We start from the raw sequence: 22,505 nt of genomic DNA, 5'->3' as shown, positions 1-22,505 counted from the left end.
CAAAGTTCTTGCAGTTTCCAAAATTTGGCATCCTTTTCCTCAGGCATCCTGCTCAAAATGCCTCCCCAACCACCTTCTTCTAATAAATTCCAACCAACTCTCCCTTCCAGACTTAATACCACCAGAGCTGTGATCTTTTCTGCACTTCCAATAAACTGAGTATAATCCCTCCATTGAAAGATGAATGGATAAAGAAGCTGTGGTCTATGTATACAATGGCATTTTACTCAGCCGTTAGAAATGACAAATACCCACCTGGAGGGTATTATGCTGAGTGAAATAAGTCAGTTGGAGAAGGACAAACATTATATGGTCTCATTCATTTGAGGAATATAAAAAATAGTGAAAGAGAATAAAGGGGAAAGGAGAAAAAATGAGTGGGAAATATCAGAAAGGGAGACAGAACATGAGAGACTCCTAAGTCTGGGAAACGAACTAGGGGTGGTAGAAAGGGAGGTGGGCGGGGGGTGGGGGAGACTGGGTGATGGGCACTGAGGGGGGCACTTGATGGGATGAGCACTGGGTGTTATTCTATATGGTGGCAAATTGAACACCAATAAAAAATAAATTTATAAAAAAAAACTGAGTATCATCCCTTATCATACCACTTCCTCTACAATAGTCAGTAATTTGCATGCTACTTTCCCCCACACTAAACTGTGAACAGTTTGAGGGCAGAGATTATTGTTCATACTTTGTTTTCAAAGTCTAAAATTGCAATAAAAGCTCGGTGAATGAAATAAATGAACGATAAACAGTAAATGAAAGGTCTCAAGAACATGGATTTTTTTTCTTGTAAAGTTACCTATATAGGAATTTTAATCACTTTAAATAAATATTTTTAAACAAAACTATTTTCTCCCTCTTCAGGTTAACTTTTCTTCAAATTAGGGGCTTCCTAATAACTGTGGTAACACGTCATCAGACTATCACAGAGCAAAAATGTTGTGTTACTGCTAGCATTCAGCCACAGCTGTCCTTTAAATGATGTCCTAACATTTCCTCTCAGGATAGTTTACTGTCAGATTTAGCCTAGTCCTTCAGCTTTAGATAAAAAAAAATGAGTGAAAGAAGAATTTGTTCTTCTCTTTGTTATCTGAGAAGTGGACAAGACTTGAAACCCCTTACAACTATGATTTGTCTGCAGACACTATACCATCCCCTAATATTTGGGAAGGAAGAAGGAATCTCTGCATGGGGGGGAAAAGGAAAAAATAAAAATCAGAAGGCTAAGTAGTGGCTTCTGAGACTTGCAAGAAATAAACCCTCCTCAAATGAGCATTCTTTAATAACAGCAATAGCTGCTGAGAGAAGGGGAAGTCCACCCTGCAAGAAATTCAAACAGGCCTGGGAATTTCATTTTGAAAGAAACTTCCCCTTTCAAAAGTAAAAGGAAGACCTATTCTCACTGTGATAGAGTCCGTAAAACTGTACAGAATTAAAGAGACCACACTCATTCCATAACCAAAAAGACGAAAAGGGGGAAGTCCGGGAGCACACGTGAAAACATAATCCTGCTCTGCAAGGCTCTTGAGGGTTACATCAGCATTTGGTGCTTTGGGGAACCAAATGCTGATGAGAATTTATTGAGACAGAACAGGTTAAAACTATGCTCAAAGGGAAAGTGAGAAGTTAGTGATTTCAGAGCGCGGAGAACCCTTGGCTCCTTTCCCAGGGCTGTGAGAAATGCCTGCAATATCCTCCTGCTGGGTTTCTGTTTCTCCTAAAAGCCCTATTTATCCATAAATGCCACTTTAATGGGATTTTCTCTGGCCTGCCCAGGCAGAGAAGTTTTTTTCTCAGAGCTTTCAAGATACCGGATAACTTTAACTTTCGCAAGGCGGCAAGGTTACCACAAGACGGCACAGGCCGGCTGCGGGCCGCGGCCCTCGCCCTCGGGGTCTCTACAGGTCACACCGGCCCGCCCTCGCTTCGCACGGACTAGTCCGGCCACTCAGCCGGGCCTCCTGTTAAGTCCGTTCACAGAATAAATTAGCCCTTTCTGTGTAAGAAACACGGTGAAAAAAAAAAGAAAGACAGACACAAGGTGAGCCTCAGGGGCTCCTGCCCCAGGACCCTGGCACCTCTCTCCTCCTACCGCGAACACCTTGTCCCAGTCACCATAAAGGGCCCTCCTACATCTCGCCCAGCGGCCGCAGACCCGGTAACCAGGCCCTTCCCGCGTCAACCGAGCCTCGTGTGGAAACCGCGACACAGGCCCCGCTGCCCCTCGAGGAAACGCATCCCCGGGCTCAGCCGTCTGTGGGCCGGACGGGGACCAGAGCGGAGAGATCCCAAAGAGCAACCACTACCTTTCTCTCCTCGTGCTCCTCCGGCGGAATCAGCGCGGGCAGCAACGAAGCCAGCGGCAGCACGAGCGGCAACCGCAGCGCCCGTCCCGCCCCCACCGAAAGTTCTGGAAGCCGGCGGTCTGGGCATGCGCAATGCGTGCACCTCAGCCCCCAGGGAGGTCAGCTGGTCTGACAGTCCCCCGCCCCCGAGGAGCCTGGCGGCGCTACGCATGCGCGGCGTCGAGGCGGGCCGCGAGTGTGTGTGTGCGCGCCGGGCGCTGGGACCTGCGTGGATCCTCGAAAGTGTAACCTGCTATTGCAGTCGGAGGAGATTGGGCCACAGGATTGCAGGCGAAGGTCACACTGCCGTCGATGTCAGCACGTGGCGCTGTGAGAGCATACGTGGGATCTTGAGGAGGCGGGGGCGGGGCTGGTCAGGAAGGCCTTCCCCGGGGAAATGCCAACCTGGGTATCTAAGGTGGGTAGGACTGCCTGTAGGGGAAGAAGGCAGAGCAGACATAGCATTTGAGGTGGGGAAGCCGCATGAGCAGAAAACAGCGCAATGGGAAGGAGGCATTGACCCTTTTGAAGAATGGAGGGAAGAAGGGGTGTGGGAGCAGAGTAATGCAGGAACAGTCCAAAGGGTAGGCAAGGGCAAGCCATGCTGGACCTTAGTATTTATCCTAAGAAATTTCCATCTCCCTTTCTTTGCTAGAAAAAAATCTCTCTAGCCTTCTGGTACTTTGTAGTTGGCAATGACTTGTTGGCATAGTTTTATTTGCAGATGCAACTGAGGCTTGTGGTTGTATTTTGCAGTCATTAGGTAGCAAAGCTGAGACCTAAAGCCAACTCCACTCTATGCATGGCCACAGTCATTACCAAGATTAAGCATAACTGAGTGAATAAGCTGTATCAATGGTCACTACAGTTTTCTTCAAAGAATATTTGTGCATTAATAATCTAAAACTCCATCCAAAACTGTACACCATGTTACAGAAAATGGTAATATATGTTCCCTGTTCCCCATTATCCTACAACATGCATTCTCAAAGGGGTGAGGAAAGAGATTGCCCACAAGGGGCCAAATTTCGTCCTTGGGCAGACTTAAAAGATCTTAGATAATACACTGATTAGTAGCCCACTGAAGTTTAATCCTACCCAACAAAGTCTTATTTATTAATTATTTATTTATATAAAGTGATGGATGGATTTTTTTAATGAGGTATATGTATACTATGGAATGTTATTTGGCCATAAAAAAGAATGAAATCTTGCCATTTGCAACAACATGGATGGAACTAGAGAATATTATGCTATGCGAAATAAGTCAGGGAAAGATAAATCCTGTATGATTTCACTCAAACGGAATTTAAACAATAAAACAAATGAGCAAAGGGAGAAAAAAGAGAGGCAAACCGAGAAACAGACTCAACTATAGAGAACAAACTGAGAGTTACCAGAAGGAAGGTGGGTGAGGAATGGATTGAATAGGTGATAGGGATTAAGGAGTGCCCTCGTGTTGAGCACCAGGTGATGTATGGAATTATTGAATCACTATCCTGAATCACTATACTATATACTTAATTAATATCACACTGTATGCTAACTGGAATTTAAATTACAACTTTAAAAAAAAGAAATGTTTTGCAGTAATGGAACCTCCTAATTTTAGTGGATCAAACAGAGTAAACATCACATTTCCTAATTTCCTATGCAGCTAGTGTGGCCATACTCATAAATTCTGGTCCATGGGAAGTGATGAGAGCAACTTCCAGGATAGGTCTGAAACTAAGGAACATTTTAAGACCTTTTTCTGCCTTCCCACCATCCTGTCCTTGGAAAGTGGGCATGGTGGCAAGCCCGTTTGAGCCATGTGCATGGAGACACCAACCTAGCAGTGGCAATAGAGCAGATGATAGAAGGAGCCTGGGAGAGTACAATGAAGGAGAACCACCGTATAAACCCTAGTTTCAGGGCAGCCTGGGTGGCTCAGCGGTTTAGCGCCTGCCTTCAGCCCAGGGCATGATCCTGGAGACTGGGATTGAGTCCCACATCAGGTTCCCTGCATAGAGCCTGCTTCTCCCTCTGCCTCTCTCTCTCTCTCTCTCTCTCTTTCTCTCTCTCTCTCTCTGTCTCTGTCTCATGAATAAATAAAATCTTTAGGGGGAAAAAAACAACAACCCTAGTTTCACCTGCCTCTGTCAGGGAGAAATACACTTCTGTTTTAGTTATTTTTAATTTGGGTCCACATTGCATGTAACAGATCCTTTACTCCTTTTTTATTTTATTATTGTGGTTAAAATAAAACACTTATGGATGCCTGGGTGGCTCAGCGGTTCTGCGCCTGCTTTGACCCAGGGTGTGATCCTGGAATTCCGGGATCGAGTCCCACTTTGGGCTCCTTGCTTGCGTGGAGCCTGCTTCTCCCTCTGCCTGTCTCTCTGCCTCTCTCTCTCTCTGTGTCTCACACACAGAGAATAATCTCACAGTGAATAAATAAAATCTTTAAAAATAAATAAATAAAACACTTAACATCAAATTTATCTTAACCATTTTAAAGTGTACTGTTCAGTACTGTTTAGTATACTCAGTTATACAACAGATCTCTAGAATTTTTTGATCTTGTGACACTGAAACTCTACACCCAGTAAGAATTTCACCTCACCCTTTCCCCCAGCCCTTTGCAATCACCTTCCCAATTTCAGTTTCTAAGATTTGACTTTAGATTTTTCATATGAGTATTTGTCCTTTTGTGACTGGCTTATTTCACTTAGCATAATATCCTCAAGCTTCATCCATTTTGTAGCATTTGACAAGATTTCCTTTTTTAAGAGAACATAATCTACTGCATGTAGATACTACATTTTCTTTATCCATTCAAATGTCTATGAACATTTGGGTTGCTGTGCCTCTTAACTATTCTGAATAATGCTGATATGAACATGCATGTGCAAATATCTCTTCAAGATCCTGCTCCATATTCCTTTGTACATATTCCCAGAAGTGGGATTGCTAGATCAAATGATAATTCAATTTTTAATTTTTTAAGAAAACTCCATATTGTTTTCCATAATGGCTGCACACTCCTTTCCATCCAACACTTGTGATTTTTTGGGTTTTTGATAGTGGCATCCTGATGGGTATGAGATGATATCTGCTGTGGTTTTCATTTGCTTTTCCCTAATGATTAGTCATGTTGAGCATCTTTTCATGTGTTTATGGGCCATTTGTATATTTTCTTTAGAGCAATGTCTATTCAAGTCTTTGCCCACTTTTTTTTAAATTTTTTTAATTTTTATTTATTTATGATAGTCACAGAGAGAGAGAGAGAGAGAGAGGCAGACACACAGGCAGAGGGAGAAGCAGGCTCCATGCACCGGGAGCCCGACGTGGGATTCGATCCCGGGTCTCCAGGATCGCGCCTTGGGCGAAAGGCAGGCGCCAAACCGCTGCGCCACCCAGGGATCCCTTTTGCCCACTTTTTAATCCAGTTGTGTGGGGTTTTTTTGTTGTTGTGTACAGAAGTTCCTTGGATATTAACTCCTTATCAGATAGGTGATTTGAAATTATTTTCTCCCATTCCATAAGTTCTGTTTTTACTCTTATCATTTTCTTTGATGTATAAAAATTTCTAAGTTTGTTGTGGTCTCATTTGTCTTTTTTTCCACTGCTCTCTATACTAACTAGTTTAGCCATTTAAAAAATAATAAACTGCAGCAGCAGTAATAGAAAAAAAACAAAATGAGGGGCACCTGGGTGGCTCAGTTGGTTGAACATCTGCCTTCGGCTCAGGTCATGATCCCAGGGTCCTTGGATCAAGCCCCATATTTGCTTCCCTGCTCAGCAAGGAGTCTGCTTCTCACTCTCCCTCTGCCCCTGCCCCTGCTCATGCTCTCTGCCTGCCCCCCAAATAAATAAACAAAATATTTTTTTAAAAATGAGCTTACAGTAGAAAATGACTTGGTCCCTGGGGAAATTAAGATGCTGATTGTTTAAGATTGATAGAGAAAAAAATAAATGTAGCTATTTATTATACAGAAGGATATTGTTTAAATATTAAAAGTATTGGGAAAATATATTATTTATCTGGACTTTAGTATTTTCCATTCGGAAACAATACTCCAACCCTTGTTGTATAATATTATATTTATTATGTAACCTATTCTTCACCCAGGTGAGCAGCTACAAGTGGGCTAAAGGCTGCCAATGATGCTCATTTCATATCCTTACTATAAACTACCCATTTATGTGAAATGGAAATAAAACATGCAGAAATTCCCTTGGATCTGAGAGTTGGGTTTCCCCCAACACAGTTAAGTTTGTGGTCAGGTTAGCTAAGTCAGCCAAGAACACCAGCCCATCAGAGTTTAGGAGGGAAGTGGACTTCCCAAATAAATATGATTCCAAGAGCATGTTCTCTAAAGAAATTCTCAGGTTTGAAATACAATACAGGAGTGAATCAGTAGAACTCCATTCTACTGATATGAAGAAAGGTGGTGTTCCTCTTTTGTTGAGTATCATCTTCCTGACTCTGATTGGAGGTCAAGGTTTTGAGTTACATTAGGATAGGAAAGTCAGAGATGCAAATTGCTATAAAAGTCTCTTGATTTGCCCAATAAAGTTGACTGCATACATCAGAAAGTGATATGAGTAATTCATTAAAGCTTCTCAGTGATGTAATTCATTATCCAAAGTTCATATCTGAGGCCTGCTAAGCCAAACATAAATCTTCTCAGACCAGGTATGTGAATTCCTAGCATGTAGTAAGTGTTCAATGAATGTTGAACTGGATGGTAATGAGATCAAAGAGTTTGTCTCTTAAATTATTTTTGTAACCCTGATATTGTTTCTTGGTAAGTATATCTGTAATTAACCAATTAAGGGTCCAATAATCAGAGAGGTCTGTTTACTACCTTTGGGCAAATTACTGAACTTTTCTAGATGTGTTTCCTCAGCTGTGAAATGTAGATTTTATTTTATTTTTTTAATAAAAGATTTTATTTATTCATGAGACACACACACACACACACACACACACAGAGAGAGATAGAGACACAGGCAGAGGGAGAAGCAGGCTCCATGCAGGGAGCCCGACATGGGACTTGATCCCAGGTCTCCAGGCTCACACCCTGAGCCAAAGGCAGGCGCTAAACCACTGAGCCACTCAGGGATCCCCCAAATGTAGATTTTATAATTAGGCTTTTTCTACCTACCACACAACACATAGCGTATGATAAGCACTGAGTAAATGTATGTTGAACAAATTAAAGAATTAGGGAATGAAGATAGTATATTTCAAAAAGTTTTTAAGAGTTTAAAGTACTATTGAAAAGCAAGGCAGGGATCCCTGAGTGGCGCAGCGGTTTGGAATCTGCCTTTGGCCCAGGGCGCAATCCTGGAGATCTGGGATCGAATCCCACGCCGGGATCCCAGTGCATGGAGCCTGCTTCTCCCTCTGCCTGTGTCTCTGCCTCTCTCTCTCCTCTCTGTGTGTGTGTGACTATCATAAATAAATAAAAATTTTAAAAAAAGGTTTAAATCTTTAAAAAAAAAAGATAAAAAAGAAAAGCAAGGCAGTAGGGAGGATGAGGTTGGTGGTTATAATTGGTTATTCTGAGTAGAGCTTTCTGTCCAAACCAACACCAACTCCATTCTACTAAGGTCAGACAATAAATGGCTTTGGGAGTTGCTTAAGAAATTGTGGCCCACATAGCACACAGAAATCAGGTATTTGTGTGTCTGACCTGGTATTTATTAAATATTGTGTAAATCTCCTTTCCTACAGTGATAAGATATGGTAGTTAAGAGCAATGCAATATATTTGGACTCAAAAAAACCTGAGCTGAAACCCTGTACCTGCCCTCTAAATGCTGAATGACTTTGTTCTTTACATAACTTCTTTGAATCTTAGCTTCTTTATCTATAAAATGGAGATAATACTTCTTTCAAAAGTTTGTGATAATGATTAACAGCGTAGGTTCATACTCTCTCAGGGGCTTTTTTAGTATAATCTAAAACTGGCCCCCTTACTCAGAGATCAGGGAGAGACCAAAAAAAGAGACAGACCACTCCAGGTTGGTAGGTGGCAGTTTTACTAATAGCAAAGGGAACTTACATATGAGACTTGTGCAGCATATGTCTTGTGCAGCAACAAAACGAATGGATCCCTGCACCCGCCCACCAAATCTTAAAAACTTTTAAAGAGGCCCTAATTGGGCTTCGTCATGTATACAGTGCAGGTTATTTTCAACATCATGTCACCATCTCAAAGCTAAGGCCTTGGAGCAGGCTCTGGGAGCCAGGAAGGCAAATGGAACCCACATTCTAAGGACAGGGGAGAGGAAGAGGTGTCTCCCAAGTGCCAAGGTCCAGCTCACAGGTCAATTGGTGGTAACTTGGTTTTTTTAAATCACATTCCCCAACAAACATACTCAATAAAAGACAGTAATGATCATGACTAAATCAAATGTATCATTTTGATGGATCACCTAAATTGAGACATTGCCTTAAATCAATGTGTTCTACCTTTTTTTCTTTTAGGAACCCCAATAATGAGGAATAGATGCTGTTCCTGCATCACCACCAGCCAAGGAACAATCCAGTCAAAATTCCTAAAGGACATTAAACAATTCGCCCCAAGCTCTTCTTGTGAAAAAACTGAAATCATGTAAGTAAAAACTCATCCAACATATATGCACCATGTTGGCAGAACATCAAATTTAGTGTGAATATCACCCTTAGAACACTTGCCTATATAGACACTTAAAATTCAGATAGTTGTCCCTCCATAAGTGTGGTCTACTTCTTTTCTTCTAAACAACAAGGAATATCTAGTAAACATTAAAACTAAGGATACGCCTTTCCGCGCTACCCAGGGAAGGGTCCATATGGCATTATTTTGCGTTCCCATCGTAACTTAAAGGGAAACTTTAACAATGTCCGGAGCCCTTGATGTTCTGCAAATGAAGGAGGAGGATGTCCTCAAATTCCTTGCAGCAGGAACCCACTTAGGTGGCATCAACCTTGACTTCCAAATGGAACAGTACATCTACAAAAGGAAAAGTGATGGTATCTACATCATAAATCTGAAGAGAACCTGGGAGAAGCTTCTGTTGGCAGCTCGTGCCATTGTTGCCATTGAAAATCCAGCTGATGTCAGTGTTATATCATCTAGGAATACTGGCCAGCGAGCTGTGCTGAAATTTGCTGCTGCTACTGGAGCCACTCCTATTGCTGGCCGCTTCACTCCTAGAACCTTCACTAACCAGATCCAGGCAGCCTTCCGAGAGCCAAGGCTTCTGGTGGTTACTGATCCCAGGGCTGACCACCAGCCTCTCACAGAGGCATCTTACGTTAACCTGCCTACCATTGTTCTGTGTAACACAGACTCTCCTCTGCGCTATGTGGACATTGCCATCCCTTGCAACAACAAGGGAGCTCACTCAGTGGGTCTGATGTGGTGGATGCTAGCCCGGGAAGTCCTGCGCATGCGTGGCACCATTTCCCGTGAGCACCCATGGGAAGTCATGCCTGATCTCTACTTCTACAGAGATCCTGAAGAGATTGAAAAGGAAGAACAGCCTGCTGCTGAAAAGGCTGTAACTAAGGAGGAATTTCAGGGTGAATGGACGGCTCAAGCTCCTGAGTTCACTGCTACTCAGCCTGAAGTTGCAGACTGGTCTGAAGGCGTGCAGGTGCCCTCTGTGCCTATTCAGCAGTTCCCTATTGAAGACTGGAGTGCTCAGCCAGCCAGAAGATTGGTCTGCAGCTCCCACTGCTCAGGCCACTGATTGGGTAGGAACAACCACTGAGTGGTCTTAAGCTGCGCTTCCACAGAAGGAACAGAATGGAAATAAGGTTGACGGAAAATAAACAGTTTCTAAAAAAAAATAATTAATAAATAAATAAATAAATAAATAAATAAAACCAAGGATACTATATCACCAAGCATGTAGAAAATATTTAATGCAGTTAAAAGAAGAAAATACAAATCCTTTATATTTCTACCACCAGTGACAGATACTGGTCACCCCTTGGCCTATAGTCTTCCAAATCTCCCTCATTTGCATCTGTGTATATATACAGATACAGCATATATATACATACATAATATATATATATAAACATAAAAATAAAATTATAGGCTACATACTCTTTTCTAGCCTGCTTTTTCATTAACACTATATTATGAACATTTTCTCATGTTAGTAAATCTTCTGTAATACCATTTTTTCTAATAATGTCATTCCTAATGGCCAAATTCTATTCCATCATATGAATGTATCATAATCTATATGAGCAATGCCTAAATGTAAATTATTGCCAAGTTTTTGCTATTGAAATCAAACTGCTACTGTGGCCATATTATGTCTTTAGTTCTTTCCTATTAATAATAAACTTTCACAGGGTGTAGTATGGAAGTGTTGAATCACTACATTGTATACCCAAAACTAATATTATGCTATATGTTAATTAGAATTTAAATAAAACCTTAAAAATACTTTTTGAAGGGCAGCCCCGGTGGCGCAGCGGTTTGGTGCCGCCTGCAGCCCGTGTTGTGATTCTGGAGACCTGGGATCGAGTCCCACGTCCGGCACCCTGCGTGGAGCCTGCTTCTCCCTCTGCCTGTGTCTCTGCCTCTCTCTCTTTCTCTCTCTCTGTCTCAATAAATAAATAAAATATTTTAAAAAAATACTTTTTGAAGATTAGAATTCCTAGTTTCAGTCTTTTGAAACCTAAGTTAAGACTGATATATAAAATGGTTATTCTTACTCTCAGATTATATGGAGAAATGAAAGAAAAAAAATTTAAATTATCCCTGGACAGTCTGCTATAAGTAATTTAAAATATTCAATCAGTCTGCTAATCATGTTTTAGAAAACCATTGTATGTTTTAGGGAATTTCATTAGAAAATTTAGTAAAATTCATGCTGATTTTCATTGTTTCTGGGGAAAAAATAGCCAGATTTATAACTTTTTATTTTGGTACTTCACTTAAACATAAATGTTTTCAACACACCATAACTAGTATTATCTGTAGACATAAACTGTCATTGCATATATCTGTTCGATTTTTAAAATTAGGGTTGTGGGGCAGCCTGGGTGGCTTAGCAGTTTAGCACTGCCTTCAGCCTAGGGCGTGATCCTGGAGACCCAGGATCGAGTCCCACGTCAGGCTCCCTGCATTGAGCCTGCTTCTCCCTCTGCCTGTGTCTCTGCCTCTCTCTCTCTCTCTGTGTGTCTTCCATGAAAAAATAAATAAATAATCTTTTTAAAAAAAACACGATAAATAAAATAAAATTAGAGTTGTACACTATCCTAGAAATTTACCTAAGTCTCATCATTCACTGAAAAACGCCACCAAAAAAACAGGAAGGAAGACTGGAAGTCTCAGATGCTTATTTGGATGACACAAATACATTCTAATTAGGGGATTGAATTCTGGGGTTAAGGTGAGACATTTCAATTATTGAAAGTTAAAAAAATCTGTTGCTATTTCCTTGGCAGTGCGACTATGAATAATGGGCATCAAACATGTCTAAACCCAGATTCAGCAGATGTGAAAGAATTAATTAAAGACTGGGAAAAACAGGTTAGTGACCAGGAGGAACAAAATTTTCTTTCATTTATAAGTTAACTTTAGAAGACAAGAAATCCATGTAGTTCCTTTAAGGATACATTTTTAAAAAATATTATTGTGCTCCTACTTTTTCCTAGAATAATGTCATCACTGTGAAGTAAAATTATGTTCCTGTATATAGTATCACTTATCTATGTCCTGCACTAGAGGTGTGTTCCATGAGGAGAGGGAGCTAGTCTTTCTTATTCAGTACAATATATATGTATTGAATTAAAAAGTAGACGCTGAAGATGGAAAGGTAATAAGCTATAGTCCCTTCCTGCTATAGCAAATGTGCTAACAAGTAATTATAGTACAATGTGAGGAATATAAAATAAAGATATGTATCAGAATCTTGAAGATTGTAGAAAAAGGAGCAATCCTTCCACTTGCCAGGAAGGGCAGGGAGAAAAGTGTTAGGCAAAATTTTTCATATGATTAGAGTCTTGAAGGTTAAGTATTTCACCAAGAGAGTAAGGACAGTATAAAAAAGACTCATGACTCATGAGAGAGCTTTCTGTGTTCAGGGAGCCTCAAGAATTGTGGCTGGAGTTTGTGTGAAGGGAGTGAAGAGATTGAGGTAGAAAAGTAGAACAAAGCCAGGAGCTTGCTTGGCTTCTGGAGTCTGATGGTCTAGTGGTTCTGCCACATACCTCCTGTGCAACTTTGGGTAAGCCACCTTTTCCAAGCCTTAGTCCCCTCCTCTGTAAAAAGTGGATGATAATAATACCAGCCTCAAAAGGTTGTAGTTTAGACAAGCAGAGTTGGAGTAAGGGCAGTAATAAGCCAGGAAAATAGACAAAAGAAGACTAGTTAGAAAGCTATGGCCTCCTCTTCAAGGTCAGTGAAGTAGAGAGAATCAAAAGGAGCCCCTTTGAGAGTGAAGATTAAAAAAAAAAAACAAACACCACAGTCTGAAGAGTTCAAATACAATATAAGGAAGGAAAAACGGTAAGATAAAAAAACATTACTCTTGTTTTCCTTCTCCTCATAAGTCAGCCAAAAGAAAAAGCAAAAGAAAGGGGAAAAATATCAAAAAAGCAAGTTTTAAAACTTAAAAAATCTCAACGTCCTCATCAAAAGAAGATGACATAAGTAACTACTTTACCAAGTGCTTTGTGTTAAAAAGGTTCTTTTTTTTTTTTTTAATTTTTATTTATTTATGATAGTCACAGAGGGAGAGAGAGGCTCAGAGACACAGGCAGAGGGAGAAGCAGGCTCCATGCACCGGGAGCCCGACGTGGGACTCGATCCCGGGTCTCCAGGATCGCGCCCTGGGCCAAAGGCAGGCGCCAAACCGCTGCACCACCCAGGGATCCCTAAAAAGGTTCTTTTTAATTATGCTAAAATAATTCCAAAAGGGGATGGCATCTTAATATATAAGCTTTTTATTTGACTAGAAAATTTTAAGCATTATTTTGAAATTGTAATTAAAGTTAGAAAGTTGCTTTCAAAATCCAAATGTTAAGAATTGTTAAAGGCTATAGTTTGATTTTGTTCTTCCACTGCCAACTAACTGAATTTCATCATGCTTAAAATCACAATCTTAACACCCAAATCTGGACAAATGTGCACAGAACACTTCCTATACACAGTCACATCCCCACACATAACAGCTGCCTAGAAGAGCAGCCCTGCACTTCCCAGGCCACAAATTCCAGCTTCCAGAGAATATTCTGAGGCACATGTCAGCAAGCCCCAGCCTGTCCACCTCCTGGTAGGCCAAGCAGTTTGGAATTGAACTGGATCTCACCAAGTTGCTATGGCCATCAGCATCTATATTTGAATCTGCCTACAGGCCTCAAAGTGTATCTGAGAGACTCATGCTGGATGTTTCTGGGGACCACCACTGAAAAACACTTGCACCTGGCTTTCAGAACCTAATATCCAGCTTTTGAGGACATGGTACTCCATCTTGCCTGTCCAGGCTTACCATTTTATTTTTTATTGTTCACCTTTGCTTCTGTCGAGCTTGTTCCTCACTGTCCTACCACAATTCATTGTCTGTCTCTGCTACACAGGTCATGCTCTCATTCTACTCCTGAGTCTACTCTTTTTCACTCTTTACCCAGTACTCCTCAGGCATGCCTCTTCTCCCCACTCATCCTCGTTTGACCCAGTCTTTGGCTCAGTTTAATCCTGCCTCTTAAATAAAACCTTCTGGGCACCTGAATTATCTTAAAACTCCAATTTTGCTTGTTTGTGTTCAGTGCCACACAGGTGAACATATAACTCTTTTCTAATTATTTTTTGTATGTTTTTTTTCCTATTTCTCTAACCAGATTGTCAGCTCCTTGAGGGCAGGGGGGCCACAGTTTATTTCCTTGAATCTATCACCATGCCTAGTAGACCATAAACTAGGTTTTGAATAATTTCTCTGTTGCAGTTTTTACAGGTAGGGCAACTAGACCATCTCCTGAGAGAAGGATCTGGCTACATTGGCTAGCCCATATTTTCTAACCCCTGGTAACCTCTTTTATTTATTATCTTCAGGCCATTGTCACTACAGGAATAGGGGGTGATGCAGCATTCTTGCCTTATGACAGGATGTTAACTTGATCTCTCCAACAAATAGGAAGAAAATGTTTAAAACACTGGATATTCTAAACTGTTTTCATAAAATAATGCAGAATACCTAGAATCATAGAATCTTACAGTAGGAAGGGGCTTTGGTGTCCAACCTTTCCCCACCTAGTACAAAAATTCCTTCAGTACTCTGACAAGCCTCAGTTTTCTATGTCTGACAAGATAACCAAGTACCTTTTGAAAACTCATTTTAGATAAAAATAAATTTCATTGTCCTTTTAACCTGTTTCAGAATTTGTAAAGTATTGTGACTATCAATTACCACACCAGCTCTCATGAAGAAAGGTGGGTTTTAAAATACCAAAAGCTAGAGGGAGCAGCAAATCCTGTTAGTGGAGGTATTGCTGGTGCCCAATGAACTTCAACAGGGCGTGGAAACCCTCTTGGAGAGGAGGTTTAGTGAATCGTATAGGAGAGGACATCTTTAGCCAGAATTTAAACTCACACCTACTTTGCCAGATTTTGTCACTTCTTACACTGCATGTGATTTTTAATGCTGACCAGAGGTTATCCCATCCAAATAGCACTGTATCCAATTGTGAAACCCTCTAGCTCCTTCAGTATAACCCCTGAAAACTAAACATTCTATAATTAGAATTTGTGACCCAGTTACCATGTGTCTCACAGTAAAGTGGATAGTGTATAACAAATAGCTAGAGACCACTTTGACTAAGTACCTATAACACATATGGCATGATAATCATTCATCATTTTTATATATATATATATATATATGTATACTCTAAGCAATAATTATTAAGTTCAAAGCAGTAGCAGCATATATAACTTGTACTTTCAAATATTTTCTTTGTTAAAAGACAATGGTATCATTGATCAGAAAACAAATACTGATTTTTTTTAATGTCTTGAACATGTACTCAACTATTAATGTTTAACAGTAATTATTACATGTCCTTATTCATTTTCTTCTATGTCAGATAGGCTATACTTGATATAAAGACATAGAAGTCCTTTAGAGAGCTCTTTGGGGAAGAAGAAAAACTTCAATGGAAAATATGACAGTTGCATTATAGGAACATTGACTTTGAAGAATTATGTAGAATGCAATTTATTTCCTAATTCTGAACAATAATGCTATTCCAATGAGATATACACCCAGGAAACAAAAGATGCCCTCTTTTCCATATCCTGAAAGTATATCTATTTAAATATTAAAAAGTCTCAAGTAGTTACAGTGGAGATCTAAACATAGGATAAGTTCTTTAAGAGTCCAGGAAACTTAGGTTGGAAATATTATGCAGTGTGGACTAAGAAGATTAAGAATACACAAAGAATGTAGAAAGACCATTTGAAGTACACTTGAGAGTTGGCCAGAAAGGTGTGACATTTAGGCAGGTAGCAGTGGACATGACTACCTACAAGGGCCTTAACCTGAGAGAATACAGAATGCTGCGGCAAGAGCTAAGATTCTGGATTCGGAGACACCTGGGTTAAGATCAGAAGCCCACCATTTATTATCTATATGACTTTGGTTCAGGTACACTATTTAACCTCCCTGTGTATCAGTTTCCTTATTCAGGATTGTTGTGAGGAACAGACCCAGCATACATCTGATGCATAGAAAGTACTCAGTGTCAGTCCCAACCTTCCCTGACCACTTAACCTCTGTGATACCTTCCTTGCAACAGAGGGTTCCACATCTCATACACAAGAGAGACCCTCCAAGAACTGAAAAAAATGTTGGAAAAATGAGACAAGGATGCCTGGATGGCTCAGTGGTTGAGCATCCACCTTCGGCCCAGGGCGTGATCCTGGGGTCCCGGGATCGAGTCCTGAATTGGGCTCCCTGCAGGGAGCCTGCTTCTCCCTCTGCCTGTGTCTCTGCCCCTCTCTCTGTGTCTCTCATGAATAAATAAATAAAATCTTTTAAAAAAAGAAAAAAAGAAAAACGAGACAAAAAGCCCATCTGACAAGTTCTCTGTATCTACATTTTTATATTACTAGTCCAGACCATTATTGTCCCATTCCTAGACTATAATATCCTATTTTTCTTCCTGTGACTTTTAATCTATTTTTATCTTGCTTCCTTAATATTCAAAACACAACTCATAGAATACCATTTTTGCTTAAAATGGTGTAACTTCTGTTTAAATCAAACACACCAGGGCCTATAAAGCCCTATGTGAGTTTACGCTCTGCTTGCTTTTCTGACTATGCTCCCTTTATCCTCCCCTTCATTTGTAAGCCTCAGCCTTACCTTTCTCTCTCAAGCATACTGAATTCATTTCCTTCTCAGGCCTTTGCATATGGTGTTCCCTCTTGTGCTGGATTATGCTATATCAGCTTGGTTAACCTGGGAACTCTCTTTGCCAGAATCTTCTTCTGTGTGTGGTTCTAGCTCAGAATTAACCTAAGAGGCACTTATGTGAGATTTGGAAGGTGGAAGTGAGGAAATGGCCATTACTCTTGATTAGGTATAATGACAGACACAGTGTTATCCCAAGGATTCCAGCTTGCCCTCGTTCTCCTCCATGTTCAGTTCATCTTCATGACTGCTGGCCTTGTGACTAACTATGATCCCAAACCCCCCACCAAATACTTGGAAGTTCACCCACAGAGGTAGTAGTTTACACAGAAGCAACAGCTTCTTATAGGCCCCTAGCAGTCCCAGCGTGGAGGCTGAACAGATTTGGCTTTTTGGATTTTCTTAAAAGCTCTGACTTGTTCAGCTGTACCAGCGCTTCTGAAGGATTGATCAGTGAATCTTTCTCCAATTCCCTGAATACTCTCCCAGGCTTTTATACCCAAAGATCCTTCCTCATCTGTGAAAAGTCTGATTCCTATAGTAAACCTTTTATTCCCATAGTACTCAGATAGCCTCTGCTTCCCTGATACACCCGTGCCACTTTTTTTGCATGGCTGTTCCTACCTCATCATTTGAGTTTCAGCTTAAATGTCACTTCACAGAGTCTCCGTCCCTTCTCAACCTTAATGAAATAGCCATCTTGTCCCCAGACCCTCTCTATTATAGTGCTTTCCAAAGTTGATGTGTGCACCCTCTGGGGTGGATGAAACAAGAATATTCATAACATTTTTTTTCTAAAAAAAAAATAAAAATAAAGAGAGGTGCCTGGGTGACTCAGTGGCTGAGCATCTGCCTTTGGCTCAGGTCGTGATCCTGGAGTCCTGGGATGGAGTCCCAACATCAGGCTCCCTGCAGGGAGCCTGCTTTGCTCTCTGCCTCTGCTTCTGTGTCTTTCAGGAATAAATGAAATCTTTTTTAAAAATTTAAATAATAAGAAAGCTGAAGAGTTTTTATAAATCTGTGAACTCAGCTGTTGATACTGGCAGCTTCACTGGATGCATTTGTCAGGTGGTCATGTGTTACATGGAGATTTCCTGCAGAAAAAAGACATCCACAACTGGAAGGCATTGACATATGTCCTTCAGTCACTTCCAGTGCATTGAAATGATGGATTGCCACTTATGTGGGTACAATCTTCTCTGGCTAACTCTAAACTACAACCGGGATTATGAGGATTATAAAATAGAGTGCTAACTGAGCCAACCTTCACAAAATGGGCAAGTGGCTTCAAAAGATTCCTACTAAGGGATCCCTGGGTGGCGCAGCGGTTTGGCACCTGCCTTTGGCCCAGGGCACGATCCTGGAGACCCGGGATCGAATCCCACGTCAGGCTCCCGGTGCATGGAGCCTGCTTCTCCCTCTGCCTGTCTCTCTCTCTCTCTCTGTATGTCTATCATAAATAAATAAAAATTAAAAAAAAAGATTCCTACTAAGAAATTCATATGGAAGATAACACTAAGAATGCAAATATAAACTAACAAAAGAAGGACGCCTGGGTGGCTCAGTGGTTGAGTGTCTGCCTTTGGCTCAGGTCATGATCCCGGGATCCTAGGGGGAGCCTGCTTCTCCTCTATGTTTCTGCCTCTCTCTGTGTCTCTTATGAATAAATAAATAAAATCTTTAAAAAAAATAAAAAATAAACTAACAAAAATAAAACACACACGCAAAGGACGCCTGTTATAATTTTATCTAGAGGGACACACAATTTTAAAGATCTAATAACTATTGTCTGTTTCATTCTCTTTTATCACAATCTGATAAATCAAACCTCATCGCAATCTGAGATTATCTTTTAAAAATATTTATGTAGTTATTGCCTATCCCCCAACCCCACCACAAACACTAATTTGAGTTTCTTGACTACAGAAAATTTCCTCTTCACCACTGTATCCACAGTGCCTAGAGCAGTGCCTGACACCTAGGAAGTACTTAATATGTATTGTTTTTTTTTTTTTTTTACTTAAATGACATATGTTTCACCCTACATTTTCTTCCAGGCCTTTCCCAAATTAATCTCAACTACTCTTACCACTATTGTTTAAATTTACCATGCTTACTTCTGTCTTCAGCTTTGCTGATGCTCTTTTATTCAGCTGTTGCCCTCACTCTTCATCCCCATCTGATTCCCACCCAATTCATGATGCAAATCTTGCTTTCCCATCCCACTCAGTACTCCATCCCAGAATGCTCCTGGACTACTGAAATCCACCTACTGTGACTACCCTGTCATAAATTTTAACAATAAGAACTGTTCCCTGAACTCAGGACAGAGCTGCCAGGCAGGAGTGCTCACTTTGGACTGTGAAGTGAGAAAGATATACAGTTCTTTCTTTAAGTAGGGAATCCATATAATTTATCATCCAAACTGAGACACTTGTGAAAATAATCACATGGCACACTTGTGTAAACAGATCAGTTGCTTCACTGAGACACCTGCACCCCAATGTTTATAGCAGCAACATCCACAATAGCCAAACTATGGAAGGAGCCTCAGTGTCCTTCGACAGATGAATGGATAAAGATGTGGTCTATATATACAATGGAATATTACTCAGCCATCAGAAAGGACCAATACCCACCATTTGCTTCGACTTGGATGGAACTGGAGGGTATTATGCGGAGTGAAATAAGTCAATCGGAGAAGGACAAACATTATATGCTTTCACTCATACAAGGAATATAAAAAATAGTGAAAGGGATTATATGGGAAAGGAGGGGAACTGAGTGGGAAAAATTAGAGAGGGAGATAAACCATAAGAGACTCCTAACTCTGGGAAATGAACAAGGGGTAGTGGAATGGGAGGCAGGCAGGGGAATGGGGTGACTGGGTGACGGGCACTGAGGGGGGCACTTGATGGGATGAGCACTGGGTGTTATACTATATGTTGGCAAATTGCACTTCAATAAAAAATATACATATAAAAAAAAGAACTGTTCCCTGATTTAAAATTTAAATTATTTTGCTATACCAGAAAGCAGTTTGTATCTGAACAAAGTTTTTATATTAGAGCAAGTGGTAAATAAATCAGTAAAATATTTAGTCTGTAAACCTTACTTTTGAATTTAAATGCCAGTGATCTCTAGTTCAGTTCATTGAAAAAGCTATCTGAGATTTCTTTATCTTTCCTGGGAAAACAGAAAGCTGCTTTCTTCATAGAAAGGAAGATACAGGGAGAGACTGCAATTACAGATACTTTAAAAAAAATTTTTTTTGGTCTATATAGAGAGAAGATGAAATTAAGTGATAGGGAAGAAAAGCAACCTTCCTTGCTGATAAAGAGTTAGTTACCTTGTTGGTAGTCACTGGGCAAAGAGATCACTTGAAGCATTTTGATGCCAAGTTATTTTACAGTTCCCACAAGGATTTTTGAGCCAACATTTTAAGGAAGTAAGTAAATCACAAAGAAGCCATCAACTCTAAGTTTGTGAATAACATTATGAACTGGGCCAAACTGATAAAAGATTAGAGGAAAAGATGTCAAATCATCATAACTATTTGCTTTCTTTAAAAGCTTGCTTTATGATTGAAGAAATTTCATACTTTAAATATACTATTTTATTATACTGTTTCAAGTTGACTGTTTTCATAGAGAATTTGTTTCACTTTAAAAAAAGAGGAGGGGAGAGTTGCTGGTGCCCCCATCTGGAGGGAATGAGGCCTTGGCCTCTACCTTCTGTGTGGAGCACAGAACCGATTAGGCCCAGCCACCTACCACAGCCTTTCTTAACCATCAGACAACCTGAACTTCCTCCAGAAGGAGGAACTGAACACCAAAATCTGTAATTATGAGAGGAGAAATGTCAAAATAAACCATATAACAGGAAAAAAGTTTTGTTACTTAAAAGTGTGATCAAATCACTTCTATAACATTATCAACAGCAGAATTTACCTCAGGGCAGACAGAGGCCTCTAGTTTGGAGCCTTTGATTAGGGCCTGATTGGCATAGGAGTTTTTATCGAATGGAAACTAAAGCAAAAGTGAGCTAAATTTATCTGAATAATAAGGAAACAGGAATTATCCCTGGCAGTTAGGAAGGCTGTTGGGGATCTTGGAACAGCAAAAAGAGAGGCAGTAGAGGGAGATGGGAAGGGGACAGAAGGCTGGAGTAAAAGGTAAAGAAGAACAGTGGGAAGTTTCCTGTGGTGGGATGACCAGCTTTAAAACACTGCTGTGTGGGACATCTGGGTGACTCAATGGTTGAGCATCTGCCTTCGGCTCAGGTTGTGATCCCAAGAATCCCGGGATTGAGTACCACATCAGGCTCCCTGCAGGAAGCCTGCTTCTCCCTCTGCCTGTGTCTCTGCCTCTGTGTGTCTCTCATGAATGGATGAATAAAATCTAAAAAAGAAAAAAAGAAAAAAAATTTGCTGTGTAACATTTGGTTTTAAATGTGAGGCTTCCTAGGACTCTGGAAATATTGGGAAACAATGAAAATATTGGATTTCTCATTGGTGGAATAGAGCCTTACATCACCCTACTTGGATACTGAAGGTAAATACAGAAGGCACTTTGGGGCCACTTGGGTTATATGGCAGCCATGGAAGTGTGCTGTGGGGATCACCATGCAACAGAGTTCACTGTTCAGCTACAAAGAAGGCAGTTAGCTGCAGAGCCTCTAGCTGTCACAGCTTGGCTCACACCAGATTTCAGGCCATGGTCTTACATGGTCTTCCAGCCAATCAGAGTATGAAAAGAATACTAGGGCCTGGCCATGTCTGCCAAGTGCAGGACTCACCCTCTGGGTAGTTTTTAATCAGAGCTCCCCACTAGGTTGACTAAGACTTAGTCAGATCTGCATCACAGTCTGAGGCAGTGTCTGCCCCAATTCTGCTGCTGCTCTTTTTATTTTTGTAAGGGTTACCTTCTATAAAACTCTGGCACATCCAATTCTGTCTCAGTGCCTGCTTCCCAGAGAACCCAAATGACACAGGTTCCATACTGTTTATTTTGATCACTAAATGTTAGCTGCTATTACCTTATTATTCCCTCCTACAGCCCCAAACACTGGGAGAAACCTTACAGATGGAACTACAACCAAGATTCTGGAAATGAAGATATTACTGGTCTGCCACACATTGGCCAAGTAGTTTCGACAAGTCTCATGGCCTCTCTGAGTAGAAGACTACTTCTCTGGTCTTATGTTATTTTGATAGCTAATTTTCTACTGAGGTAGAAATTAGAAGCTGCCAAAACAGTATTATTTCTCCATTTCCTATCAAATGAACTGCTAAATAATATCCAGGTAGTTCCTACATTGCTCCATTCCTCTGCCTGAAAGTAAGAGTCTCCAATTGTCCAGTTACCCTATGTGGGTCTCTCAGGTTCAGGGCAGACAATAGAAGGAATGTTATTCCTTTTATAACTGAGAAGAACATTCACAATTCTTCCTGCAGCATCCTTGGTGTCATCTGAAACCTGCATCCTTTACCCAGAGATCAGGGTAAAGATCAGGGTAAAGAGAGAGACCCAAGAAAGAGGTAGGTCACACCAGGTTGGTAGGTAGCAGTTTTTGTTTGTTTGTTTTAAAGATTTTATTTGTTGGAGAGAGAGAAAAAGCAGAGCGAGAGAGTGAGCCCTGGGTGGGGGGAGTGGCAGAAAAAGAAGCAGACTTCCCACTGAGCAGAGAGCCAGACTCCAGACTCTATTCCAGGACCCCGGGATCACAACCTGAGCCAAAGGCA

At 40.8% G+C, this 22,505-nt stretch overlaps 2 protein-coding genes across 2 annotated transcripts; both read left to right on the top strand.

Annotated features, from left to right (window-relative positions):
* The first annotated feature begins 6,774 nt into the window (after positions 1-6,774).
* Positions 6,775-12,961, top strand: CXCL9 (C-X-C motif chemokine ligand 9). The gene is made up of 4 exons (XM_041759371.1): positions 6,775-6,838; positions 8,832-8,958; positions 11,799-11,887; positions 12,906-12,961. Exons 1-4 carry the CDS (start codon positions 6,775-6,777, stop codon positions 12,959-12,961), a joined length of 336 nt encoding a protein of 111 aa, XP_041615305.1.
* Positions 9,154-10,175, top strand: LOC121493472 (40S ribosomal protein SA-like). Its single transcript, XM_041759370.1, has one exon. The coding sequence runs from the start codon at positions 9,227-9,229 to the stop codon at positions 10,079-10,081; it is 855 nt and encodes a 284-aa protein (XP_041615304.1). The 5' UTR covers positions 9,154-9,226; the 3' UTR covers positions 10,082-10,175.
* Positions 12,962-22,505: the final 9,544 nt, after the last annotated feature.

The sequence above is a fragment of the Vulpes lagopus genome, chromosome 6 (assembly GCF_018345385.1).
Source record: "Vulpes lagopus strain Blue_001 chromosome 6, ASM1834538v1, whole genome shotgun sequence".
Lineage (NCBI taxonomy): Eukaryota > Metazoa > Chordata > Mammalia > Carnivora > Canidae > Vulpes > Vulpes lagopus.
The sequence above is the reverse complement of the archived record's forward strand: the minus strand, read 5'-3'. Positions and strand labels throughout refer to the sequence as shown.

Coding starts and splice junctions, on each gene's coding strand:
- CXCL9 (XM_041759371.1), top strand. CDS start 6,775: ATGAAGAAAGGTGGTGTTCCTCTTTTGTTGAGTATCATCTTCCTGACT. Junction 6,839..8,831: donor GACTCTGATTGGAGGTCAAG/GTTTTGAGTTAC, acceptor TTTTTCTTTTAG/GAACCCCAATAATGAGGAAT. Junction 11,888..12,905: donor AGACTGGGAAAAACAGGTTA/GTGACCAGGAGG, acceptor TCTCCTCATAAG/TCAGCCAAAAGAAAAAGCAA.
- LOC121493472 (XM_041759370.1), top strand. CDS start 9,227: ATGTCCGGAGCCCTTGATGTTCTGCAAATGAAGGAGGAGGATGTCCTC.